This window comes from Rattus norvegicus, chromosome 4, assembly GCF_036323735.1.
Source record: "Rattus norvegicus strain BN/NHsdMcwi chromosome 4, GRCr8, whole genome shotgun sequence".
Lineage (NCBI taxonomy): Eukaryota > Metazoa > Chordata > Mammalia > Rodentia > Muridae > Rattus > Rattus norvegicus.
The window spans coordinates 53,987,217-54,000,531 of NC_086022.1; the positions used below are offsets into that span (position 1 = coordinate 53,987,217).

At 41.5% G+C, this 13,315-nt stretch overlaps 1 protein-coding gene and 1 long non-coding RNA gene across 3 annotated transcripts in view; one reads left to right on the forward strand and one right to left on the reverse strand.

The window, feature by feature from the left end:
- The window catches only part of LOC108350676 (uncharacterized), a 59,963-nt gene that overhangs the window by 11,343 nt on the left and 35,305 nt on the right, over positions 1-13,315 (reverse strand). The gene's annotated exons all lie outside the window — the stretch shown is intronic.
- Asb15 (ankyrin repeat and SOCS box containing 15) overlaps positions 1-13,315 on the forward strand; it is a 26,912-nt gene continuing 13,597 nt past the window's right edge. The window contains exons 1-2 of one of the 2 annotated variants that reach the window (XM_039108616.2): positions 1-138; positions 11,588-11,696. In XM_039108616.2, the coding sequence (XP_038964544.1) occupies positions 57-138; positions 11,588-11,696 (191 nt within the window). In that variant the 5' untranslated portion in view covers positions 1-56. The remainder of the gene's footprint in view (positions 139-11,587; positions 11,697-13,315) is intronic. The other variant, XM_039108617.2, reaches the window with a different exon arrangement.

Here is a 13,315-nt window from a genome sequence, read left to right on the forward strand (position 1 = left end):
CTAAACATAATTATTAAGTTAATTATGAGAGAAACAGATCAAGGAGGAATATATTCATGAGGAATACCCATGTGCATGATGTGGACCCCCAAGAGCCTTATGCTTTTTCATGGTTACTAGAGGGTGGAAACAACACTTGTGAGTAATTAAATCTCTCTGAAGTCTAATTTTTATCATTGACTAAAAAAGGTAGATGTTTTGTGGTCAGATCGAAAAATATCCTTTAAGATGGAAAAGAAAAATGCTGAAGTGAGTAGATCTGGAAATTTACTCCTGTGGATGAGTTGTGGGGCTGCAAGGCCTGAAGATGCAACAGACGCCAATGCTCATTGGCTATTCACTGAAGAATGTCTGAGGAATTGTCTACATAGAAAATGGCTTTATTTCTATTGAATGCATATAGATATATCATAATTTTATACTTCAGTTGTTTTGTAAGGGTACTTAATAATTTCTAATGAAAATATGCTCAACGTTTACTCTGAGTCAATGAGTTTGTGAATTGTTTGAATTCTTTTACAAAACTTTTTTTTGGGGGGGAGTTTATGAGTTTGTAGATTATGGACTGATACCTGCACTTCATGAATTGTTCAGCTGTAGTGAACCAGCTAAACCTGTGTGGTCTGTTAACGATGACCACATCTCCACCAGGCCTTTGGTGTGTGCGCATGAACAGGTTGCCTGGCCAACTTGGCTTTGGATTCACTTGTAAAACTGGAAGCGTGTGTTGTGAGCATCGAGTTACTCGGTCCATGTAATGTAAACAGTGCAGAAGGCTGCAGTAAACGTTTGCTATGGTGATTATTAAGTTAATTAGATACATACTTTCTGAGGAACATCTGTGACTTTGCCTTAGTGCTAACCCTGAAAGAACAGAAAGAACATCGGGAAGGTGTCTACCACGCATTGCTTTTTAAAGAATTTATTTATTTACTTTGATAAGTGTTCATTAAATTTGTTTACATGTGTCTGTATATGGGAATAGGTGCATGTCCGTGCCATGACATACTTGGGAAGCTCAGAAGAGAACTTTCAGGAGAGGAGTGGGTTCTATTTTTCTGCTACACGGGAATCAAGAGTTGATCTCAGGTCATTTAAATTTGGCAGCAAGCAACTTTCACGACTAACCTATTTTGATAGCCCAAGTTTATTATTTTTTATTTGCATATGCACATGTGTGTGCATGTGTATCTATATGTGCATATAGAGGCCTGAGGTCGCCCCTGGTACCTTCCACTATCACACCTCACCTTTTGAAATAGGTTCTTCAGCTGAACCTGGAGGATGAGTTCGACGGGTCCCGAGCTAGTGTTTCAGACATAGGTTACGATGCTGGGTTTTCTGTTTGTTTGTGTTTAGTTTGGTTTGGTTTTCATGTGGGTGCTGGGTATTTTTAACTCAGGCTTTCGTAATTTTATGCAGTAGATACTTTACTGACTGAGCCATTCCCCAGCAGCTAGGACACAGTATTTAAAAGCAAGAAACTCTAATAATGTCCATACTGTATTGGTGGGTGGGTCCTGGAGGGTCCTGAGGCTGAGGCACAGCTGACGTTGAATATGTATTTTGGAATGATGGGTAGAATACCCAGGATCCCTTAGGATGATTACTGCTGGGAACCCATGGACCAGTTTTCTTTTGTATTTCTGTCCATCGTAGAGGAATGCTGCCCATACTATGAAGTTGTCTTTCCACAAGGTATTACACATATTCTGCGATGATCTGAGAGACATGAGCACTGATAATGTCTTCATGGGGATTCATAAGTGGATAAATAGCTTTTCTCAACGATGCTAAGTAACAGACCCATACCAGCCTGGAGGCCTCTGTCCCGTGCTAATTTCTGTGCTAATATCCTTGTCGGCAGAGGATAAGAACATACAAGGCTTTCTTATTAAGTCTGTGAGTAGAGAAATAGTTGGGAGGGTAGAGATGCGTTCATTCTTGGCAGATGGGAAAAAGAGTTCAAACTTTAGGAAGATGAAAGACAGGAGGAATAGACAAGGAGTGGCCTGGAGACTGGCTCAGGAAATGGTGTGAAAAATATAGATTGTAGAACTCAGGGCAGGAGTGGTTCAAATCTACCATGCAACATGATAGACTCCGTGTCTTTTGGCATAATAGATGTGTAATGTATGAGAGAGGCGGGTATACCCACTTGATGGTGTGCTGTTCTGCCTGCACCGGTTGGGCTACACTCAGGGCCTGTGGGTCAGAGATCCTTTAGAAAGGGGTGGTGGATAAATGAGCGCATTCACAGGAAATCTATCAAGATAACAAGGTCACAGTAAGAGAAACTAGGCAGCCTTGGGAGGAGAACGCTCAATGAAGTCCGGACAGCCCCTAAGGAGATACTGAAAAGGGTTCCAGAGGAGTCACAGTTTCTCTGCACAGTTCTGAAGAACACAGAGAGAAGTTGAGCCTATTTAATCTCAGTTTCAAGGTAGGGATAGGAGTTTTATGGTCCTCACAACACATAAACACAGACAGGGAATCAGGGTCTCTGTGGAGATAATGAGCCCCTGGCGCTGGACCTAAGCTGAAGGTAGACAAGTATTGGGAATAGTTGAAATGGGACATTTATGTGACCTACCTGGTGAAGTTTAATGATAAAGAGAACTGGTTCCTTGGAAAAGGAAGGAGAGTAAAATCTTAGAAATGCAAGAGGACCTGTCCATCCATGGATGAGTCAAAAATGCTCAAACATAAATTCGCACCTCCTCATTCCAGAGAAGTTCAGCCCTCCAATAATGGCTGTAAGTGTTTACTGATAACCAGGCAGCTGATATAGACAGGCCAGGACTGGAGCAGAGGTTCAGCCTCTATTCTCCACTGCCTCCAACAGGAAAAAATTAATGACTTTTGCGTGGCTTTCACACAAAATATTAAGTTATGCAATACCTCAGACTTGCTTGAGTGAGTCTAGAATAGACTTGAGTACTTACTGCACTGGAATTTTTATGCCCAATGAAATGAACCATGGCTAGGAACAAACACTTCCAGCAAGATGTTTGCACACTCGTATTTGCATGTGGATGTATATATGCATAAGAATAATAAGAGGTTTGGGAAATGGTTCAGAGTATACAGTGTGAGGACTAGAGTTCAGATTCCCAGCACTTACATAAGATCAAAGTGGCCATGGAGGCCACCTATTATCTCAAACCTCTAGAGGCAGAACAGGGGGTCCCTAGGGCAAGGTAGCTAACTAAACTAGCTAAATCATTGAGCTCTGGGCTCAGAAAGAGGCCATGCCTCTTTAAATAAAGTAGAGGACTATCACATAAAACACCCTAACCTCCACATGCACACCCCTACACACACACACACACACACACACACACACACACACACACACGTATATACACATGATACATAATATTCTTTATAATGTGTTTACTGTGTTTGTAGCTGATTTATTTATTCACCTTTCCCAGCAGAGTAAGACAAAGACACGTTTTAAGTTATTTGAAATTGACATCATCTCCCTCAGCAGCTGCCTCTCACTAATTATTGAAATATAAGCATTTCTTCTAACGCAGACAGATATACTACCTAAGGTAATGACACCTGTGCTTGAATGAGACACGTAACTGATTAATCTGTCAGATTTCTGTTGTTTCCCACACCAAGAAATGTCCCCACTGGGCTTCACCTGTTTTAATGAAACTCAAGCATTTCAAGTGTGGGATATTGTATGTTAGCTGTAGGACCATTCCCATGTGATAGATCCTTGCGTCTCTTTATAATAGAAACTTTAGACCCTTTTAAAGACATCTCTCTAAATACCCACCTCAAAGCCCTTGGTGAGTCCCATCTAGTTCTGTTTCTGTGAGTCAACATTTTTGGATTCCATGTTTTGAGACCTTGCAATATCTTTTCTGGAGTTTTGTTTGTTTTACATAATATAATATAATATAATATAATATAATATAATATAATATAACAACATAATGCTTTGCATTATCTTTCTTTTCACAAATGACTTCATTCCCTTCTTTTTATGACAGCACAACATTCCACAGTAATATACAGCACATTTTCTTTATGCATTCATGTTTAACTTGATTCTATCTCTGCTTATTATGAATGCTGTCACAGTAAGCATGAGAGTACAGAAATCAGTTGCTCCAGAAATTCCTAGAAATAAAATAGATCATTATTTTTCTCTACTTAAATTTTTTTGAGGAATTCCTATACTGTTCCTAGTATGGTTGTTCTGAAAATAAAACTAGCTACGTACGATGACATTTTTCAATTAGCTGTACTATGGTGAGTAAATCACAATGCATATGTATACTGAATTTTGAAGTTCTGTACCTGTGGTGGTTTGTGCACCTGAGATGTGTCCCATATTCTTGGGCATTTGAATACTTGATCCAGACCTTGTGGCACTGTTTGGGTGGGATTAGGAGGTATGGCTTTGCTGGAGGAAGTGTGTTGCTGGAGACAGGCTTTGAAAATTTAAAAGCCTAGCTCGACTTCAAGTTTGTTGCTCTTTCTGCTTGTGCTTTGAGATGTGAACACTCAGCTGTTCCTGCTGTCATGTGTAATGCCTGCTGTCACACCTTGCTGCCATGATGGTAATAGAGTCTTATTCCTCTGGAACCATAAACCCCAAATAAGCCTTTCCTTCTGAAATTACTGTGGTGGTTTGTATATGCGTGGCCCAAGGAGTGGCCCAGGGAATGTGACCTTGTTGGAGTAGGTTTGTCACTGCAGGTGTAGGCTTTAAGACCCTCATCCTAGCTGCCTGGAAGCCAGTCTTCTCCTAGCAGCCTTCAGATGAAGATGTAGAACTCTAAGTTCCTCCTGAACCATGACTGCTTGGATGCTGCCATGTTCCTGTCTTGATGATGATAATGGACTGAACCTCTGAACCTGTAAGCCAGCCCTAGTTAAATGCTGTTCTTATAAGAGTTGCCTTGGTCATGGTGTCTGTTCACAGCATTAAAACCCCAACTAAGACAGTTACCTTGGTCATGGTATTTAATCACAACAGTAGAAAAGTAATACTGAGCCCTTAAGATAAACGGGCTCAGATATCATATATATATATGCATATATATATATAATCATATATATATGATTTATGATTTCAAGTCTTGTTTTCTTTTACCTTATTAAAACTGAGGGAATAAAAAATCTCATTTTCTTAAAAGCATCTGATTGTATTTGGTCAAATGAAGATGTTTATTGAGTATGACACTAGGATTCTTCTCATGTATTAGTTTTAATAACTTTATTGTATTCTACTGATTGTGGGTGCATCACTGTCTCCTCCTCGTTCATTAACATGGGTCATTTGAGTCGTTTCTGAAGTTTTGGTTGTTTAAATTCATATAAACATTCTCACATACATATCGTTTCCTCCGACCCTGATCATTTTTATAAGGTAGATGTGTAGATGGAGAGTTACAAAGAAAAGATTTTTAACTGTGATCATTTTTGCGTGTGAGGGAAGCTAATCCATTGATCAGCCATCCATCGTTCGGGGCTCTTCCCTTTCCTGTGAGCTTGTTTCCTTCCGGAAGCCCATGTGTGTAGGCATGGAGAGCTCCTTCCTTCACTCTGAGTCATTTCCTAAAGCTACTTTGCTTCCTCCCACCTTTCTGTCACAAATGACTTTGACTTGGAAATTAAAGGAGAAGAAAATATCCACTTCTGCTATGTGAAACTGGTTATGAATAAAGCTGGTGGAGCAGGTCCTGTCAACAGAGAATTTACACAGAAATCAAATGTTAGTCAGTGCAGCCCCCAAACTGAATGTGAATTGGTCCCCCTCCCAAAAAGGTATGTATGATACAAAGAAAGGACAAGATAAATCCACTCCCAGCCTCATCTTAAAGGCATTTGTCTACACATTCATTCTTCTAGACAATTCTCACTGAATTCTCACTGTATATTATCCATCATATTAGGATTTATTGTCTTGTCTGACTTTTTTATTTCTTTTTCCAAAATATAAAGTTATAGATCTTTGAGGCGACATGAAAACAATCACTGTTTTCATGAAAACAGTGTTTGTTTTCTGGACCATGTCTGGACCATGTTTGTGTGTGTGAGTGTGAGTTTGTGTGTGTGTGTGTGTGTATGTGTGTGTGTGTGTATGTGTGTGTGTGTGTGTGTGTGTGTGCGTGTGTGCGTGTATTACATGTGCCAGAAGGACACCTTGTGCTATTAAGAAATAAAGACACTATTTGGATCTATCAATTTCTTCCCATCATCCATAGACTTTCTTTTACAGAAGAGGCAAATGCCGTGAAGAAAGATCTGTTAGTTATACTGTGTTCATCGTAAACAAGGATCACATGTGACTGTGAAGTGAAGCCCAATCCTAATAGGTATCACCGTCTCTGTTAACTCTTCAGGACTAGTGACCTCTGTTGCTCAAATCAGTGATTAAAACCATGTATCTAGTTTGCGACTTAGCACTAAGGGACCCTGAGACAATAACAGTATATTACCGCTAGTAAGCATCAAAGTCATAAAAGTATTTTTATTTTGTTGTGCTCTTAAAAGTAAAAATACAACTCACATAATGCAGATAAACAAAAATAAACATCATTTCAGATAATTATAATAACTTTTCTTAACAAAGCCAAAGAACTGGAAAATGTTTCTACTTAACTCTTGCCTTTCCTCTGGTAGGGTAAATGCCCGTGATCATCTGTGGGACACCAGGAGAGCAGCTCAGGAAACCCCTCCACAAACTAGGCTCAGCACTCCCACAGCAGACACCCGCACTTCTTTTGGAGACTCAGGGTCTGAGAATGGACTATACTTGCATAAAAGAAAGGCAACATAATTTTTTAGGATTGTCCTTGTTTTAGTCCATTTCCACTTCCCACAATATTTCAACCTGTGACCCTCTGCCACCTTGCCAAACGTGCCCCTCCTGAAACTCTAGAAATCCTGGCTCTATAGTGGAGACCCACATGGTGCCACAGACATTTTACTTCTGGTTTGTTTGTCTGTGTGTTTTGAAGTGATCTCTGCTATGTAGCTCAGGTTCACCTCAGCCTCAGTCAACTATATGCTACTCAGGAGTAGAGGAGTGTACCACAGGTCCAGCTGCTACTGGCATTTTAGAAAGGATCCTGGAAGAGGGGACAGTGTGCCCTAAAGTACAGACTCTCCCACTAATGGGACAGAATGATAGTGATTGACAGGTGCTGAGGGCAGTGTGATGTTTATGGTCAGAGCCTTTCCTTGCATAGTGGAAGAACTGTCCACTCAGCTGATTCTCATCCCACCCTTGTTATGGACTGATAGAGTTTTTGTTTTGTTATGCCCGAGACAGAGTCATGACGGGTGGGGCAACAAACTCAGATGTAATCAGGAGTGAACCTACAAAATAGTTCATGAAAAACGTGACTGTTTTTAATCCTTGTTTTGGGGAAAGGGAAAGCCGTGACGTCATGACAGAGGAGTTAGCACGGTTCAAGGAATGCTCCAAGGGGTATCACAAACCTACCAACGGTCTTGACAGTAAGCTGTCAGTGCGAATGGGAGGCAGTTTGGAGAGTCTGATGCAAGCAGAGTACCCTTCCCTGGTACTCTCTCCTTCATTGTGTCATGTAACACCGTCCCAACCTCCCGACAGCTTCAGTCAGGCACCAACTGGTGTGCTGATCCTATTTTTTGGACAGTGATGTTTTGACTCCAAAACAAAAAGTACGGAATGAAGACAATCTTGGGAAACCTCAGACCACCCTGTGCAACATAAAACCTCCCTGCGCAGAGCCAAAGCAAATGATTTGTGTGCCTTTGGAAGCTGGTGTTTATTTTTGGGAGTTATTGTCACTGAGAGCTGACTGTCAAGAACAGGATCAAAGTGTTTTCTGTTCAAAGCAACAGACTGTAGCTTCTGAAGGCTTTGGAAGAGCTCATTCTCCTCCCTCTCCTCAGGTTCTGTTATCAGCTGTGAGAGTTTCAATGTATTTAGCATTTAGAAATATGGAATTCAGCTGGGTTTTTTTTGTTTTTTGTTTTTGTAACGCTGTCTGAAACATAGAAGAACGTCAGCATGTTCATGAGTTAAATCTATATTCAAAGTTGACCTTCCTCTTCAGAGAAGAAATCCATAATTTGCCATTAACTGGGTTTCTACCCTTAGCAAGGTTAACAAGTATTATAAATGAAATCAATTCACATAAAATTCTCATGCTATTGAGGCTGGGGATATTAATCAGTAGGCAGTAGGTGCATGGCAGTGCAAATTCACATCCCCAGAACCCGTATGAAACATCAAGCATGGTTATGAGCATCTGCAGCCTTAATGTTGAAGAGAAAGGAGACATCAAGATCTTGGGAGCTCACTAGCCAGTTAGTCTGTCAGAAACTGTGAGCTCCAGGTTCAGTGAGAGGGTCTCTCTCAAAATTAATGTGAGAGAACCACAGAGGAAGATATCCAACTTAGATACCCAACTGTTGGCCTACACACAGACACACACACACACACATACACACACATACACACACACACACACACACACACAGGCATGCAGGAATGTGCACTCATGCATTGGGGAGGGAGAGACAGAGATCTCTAGAACAATGTTAAGTGCTCTACAGCACAGTTTTCTTAATAGAGGGCCAAGTCATTTTTCCAGGCTGAGAAGTAAGATATTTAATGCCAAAATGGCATCAGGCTTTTTCTTCATATCCTTGAGCAGCTGTTACCTTTAATAGTTTCCAATTGACCTATTAGCCTAGTCATTCAAATTTTCAATACAGATCAATCACTCTCTACCTGCCTTTTTCATCTTCCTTGTAAATACCTCCAGGCCATTCCATTGCCACCCTTTCATGGCCATTCTGACACCTGACTGCACTTATATTGACTTTATGGTCATCTAAACCGTCAGTTTTTCTGGAGACAGCCTGTAGGATGAGTCTGTTCTGTCATGGTTTCCTCATGATCTTACCAGGATTTTGATTATGTATATAAAACAGCTAAGAATATTGATAACATTCCCCTTTTTTGTTTGTTTGTTTGTTTGATTGATTGACTAGATTGTTTGACTTTGGGTAACAGTCCTGGCTGTTCTGGAACTCACGTGGACTGCCTGCCTCTGTCTCCCAATCGTTGGCACTAAAGCTGTGGACCAATCACCCTGCCCAGCTAATAGCATCCCTCTTGATGGTGGTTAAAACACTATTGAAACTGTTAGGGTCTCTTTCACAGACCAACTCTAGCCTCTAAGAAACAAGCAGTGTTTCGTGCACGGCTTGCCCACATTTCAATCAGGGTTAGATATCAGCTGGGTATTTGAACAGGTGAAGGGCTCTGCCTTCCACACTAATTCCATAGCCAAGCATGTCTGCAGTTACATCAGCAAGAAAGGCAGCAGTGCTTAAGGGTTAACTGGGTCATCTAATTGTGTTGTCTGAAGAACTCAGTGCATACTTTAAAAAAAAATGTATCAAGAACTCTTTCATGTCATCCCAGAGAGAAGTCATTTTCTGCTTTGGAGAGCAGATAAATTAGGGGTGGACATATCCAAGAAAATGCTATAGGGTTGGGGATTTAGCTCAGTGGTGGAGCGCTTGCCTAGCAAGCACAAGGCCCTGGGTTTGGTCCCCAGCTCCGAAAAAAAAAAAACCAAAAAAAAAAAAAAAAAAAAAAGAAAAAAGAAAAAAGAAAATGCTATAAAAGTGAAAGGGTGGGGTTTAGTGCTTGCCTTGCATTGTGAAACCGTGGGTCCCCAGCACTGCCAGAGAGAAAGTGGTTTGTTCTCTCTCGGGGAAAGCAATGGTCCAATGAGAATAAAAACACAAGTATGTGAAGAATTTGCAAAGCAAATATGGAATGCATGTACATTCAAATGGCAGGAAAATGTCGCCTAAGAAGAGACATTCACTGAAAAGGGGGGGCGAGAGAGGAAGTGGAGAATTCCAATAAGAGCTGTTGTAGGAGGAAGCCTCCTGTGCCAGGCTTGAGGCAGTGGGGACCAGGGTGCAGAGCAGCCAAGACAGCCTTCTGAAGAAAGCAGCAGATGTAAAAACCCAGAGCAGAGGAAAACGAAGCCAGATCCAGACTCAGCAGTCGGTTTGTACTGCTGGGAGAAGAACTGCATTCCTGAGAGAAATGGTCAGTTGTAAGAACAAGGAAGAGCTCCCCATCCACTTATTATCTCCTTCACTCACCATTCAAGGTACATGTGGGGACCCCAGGTCATGCAGACATTCTTCTCCAGACACTGACGTTACACTCTGATCTTGTGTACTTACAGTCGATGGGCAACAGGCAATGGGCTAGTTTATAGTAAATAAATATGTACCATTTGAATTTATTTAATGAAGAAGATCCCAGACATGCACACTGGCCTGGCCTACAAGGAGACAGTCATGTCAGCCTTAGGGAACATGCTCAGTAGAGCGTGGGACCATCTCACGTTTGTCTCCTAGCAGCACCCCTCTCTGTCCCGTTCTAAAACAGTTGTAAGGCTGCTTATCCAGAACAGTATCTCTGTTGTTGTTTTGCTTATTCTGATGTTTTGAGACAAGGACTCATCATTGGAGTTCAAGGCAGCCTGAAACTTGTGAACCTCCTACCTCAGACTCCTGAGTGCTGGTCCTACAAAGGATATACCACCAGGCCAAATGAACAAAATCCTCACAATGTTATAGTTTCTGTGCAGTCTGTCCTGAGACTGGGGACCTTGCCTATCATCATATTTAGATGATCTGTCTTTCGAGATTATCTGACCTTGAGAACAGAGAAGATAGATGCACAGCACAAGTCAACTGTGTCTGGAAATTGCTTGCAGACCTTGCTTCTGTTTCTCCCCTTGAAAAGGCTCGGTGCTGTGTCCAATGTCAGAAGGAATGCATTGGGCTTGGCAGAACTGCCGACTAATGATGACTTCAGTTTGCTTGGTCACCCCGCTGTAGGACTATTTTCAGCTTCTATACTTACTAAATTTCCTGCCTATCACCAAAGGAGCTGACTTAACACTAAAGAGAGATATTTACTTTTCTAATTAGATTTTAAAAAAAAAAGCATAGTGAGCACTTATTTTCATTTTGTATAGTATCCTCAGGGGAGAAAGGCTGGTCAAAAGCTATGACTTGTGATGGGTAGACAGAAATGGTCAGAGGGATTAATGGGCATCTACAGAAGCGCCATTCCCAGGTATAACATGAGCCTTGTCTCAAATGTGCCAATGGTGTTCTGAGAGCAGCAGAGCTGACGTCCGAGGACTGTAGACGAAAGGATCTGTGTTGACGGAGCCTCTTTGATCCAGCTCAGTTCTAAGGTTCTAACGTACTATGTGAAATAACGAACGGGCCCCAGTTATTATCCACTGGAAGCATGATGAAAGACCACGGTGCCTTCTGGAGGCAGTACTGAGAAGTCAAAGTTAGAAGATATAGACACTCAAGGGGCAGGTAATTACAGTTTCAACGGAACCTCTGAGGTTAATAGGGAGGAGTTTCCATATGCATGGATTAAGATCTTAGGTATTTGTGTGTGTTTACCAAGGGAAGGCTTTCATTTTGCATTTGTTACATTACTCGCGCCTATTGTTTTGAATCCTTGTTGAGACTAAGAAATCGACTCTTTCAAAATTATTTGCAGATATGGATATTCACGATGATCCTAACGATGAGCATCTTGCCAGTTATGACATCCAGCTCTGTATTCAGGAATCCATTGAAGCGAGTCAGGCCGTGTTCCACCCTGAAAGGTAGCGTTCTCACCAACTACCTTCAACAAACTTCTTTGTGGCAGGCATTTGCCGGGAGACTCAGTCCTCCTCTATAAAACGCTTACTTCGCCTGTCACACACACACTCTTTCTCTGCTGGGATGCCTGGCAACTTAAAAATGCCAACTTTGCAGATATTTAAATAATCCGTTCTACAAATCTGCATCTCATGTAGAAAACGGCAATTTCCTAAGTGGGAAATCCATAGATGAATTTGTTCGGAGATTGCCTATGTCCTAAGTTAATGTGGCCTTTAGAAGAACAATGAGTAAAGTTTGAATACATTTGTGAGAACAGTATCAAGCAGACTGACAGACGGTCCATTATTACATGTATGCTAGCTGCCGGCTTCTCCGCTAACCCTTGTGAGTAGACACGTTAAAACATACATAAAACTGATGTTGTAAACATAGTGACAATAGAATCTAAAACTGCAAAAAATAATGCCTGCTATGCCTGACACACAATGAAACATTATGCCTCGGTTAACCTTTTCATTCTATTATTGTGTCTCAAATTTTAGTCTGGAACTTACTAGTGCTTATGAGTCTACTCGTTGCTATGAAATTACTGCTTCTGAGCTGTGTGTGAAGTGCACTTGTGTGTGTGTGTGTGTGTGTGTGTGTGTGCCGAGTATGTTTATGTGTGTGTATGTGTTTCTGTGTGTGTCTGCATGCACCCATGAGCACAGTTGCACACACCTCTAACAAGACCAGAGGTCAGTATTGAGTGGGATCTCTCACCGTATCTGGCATTTAGCTCGACTGCCTTGCTGGACAAGGCCCAGGCATCGTCTTTTCTCTGCCTGGGGTTACAATCATGGACCGGGGAATCTGAAATCAGGTTCTTATGCCCATGCAGCTTGCGCTATACCAGCTAACTACCTCTCCAAACACCTCCTCTTCAACTCTTGAAAGTAAACATGATCTTTTAACTTTTAAAAGGGCACATGTTACATAAAAACGTGTGGTCTTTAAACTTTTTCATAGTTGCTAAAACCTCTGACAGATTTTCGACTCTGAGAGCACCCCACAAGGCATCCAGAATCCTGTAATGCTAGCAGGAGCTTCTGCTTAACAGAGCTAATACTTTTGTTAGGAAGTTCCTGTTTCCATTTAACAAGCACCATGCCACACGATTGTCCTGTGAGCTTAACGCCTGACTGCCAGGCCACTGACTGAGAGTATACTCAATGTTCGGCCTGTTAACCGACTGGATAAATACATCTAACATGTCCACGGGCCATAAACTCATAGTATCTCTCAGCAATTCCTAAGAACCAGGTAACGTTTATTGAGCACGTAGTTTTGAAAGTTATCTAACCCCACCCAGGTGAAGAAAACAACGTCCAGAAAGGCTACCCCACTTTTCCCGAGTCATGAACTCAGCCTATGACCTGCACCCCTTGATTCTGACTCCAGTCATTTATCCCACATCTATTACTTCGAGAGACCCCCACAAAACCTCTTAGTCCTGTACTCTGCTAGTGCACTCTGTGTCAGACTTCAGAGAAATTTTCCAAGTGGAGCATATCAGCTACATGATTTTCTTGAAAATTAGTATTATTACATATATACTTATAAAAACTAAAGTCTATTG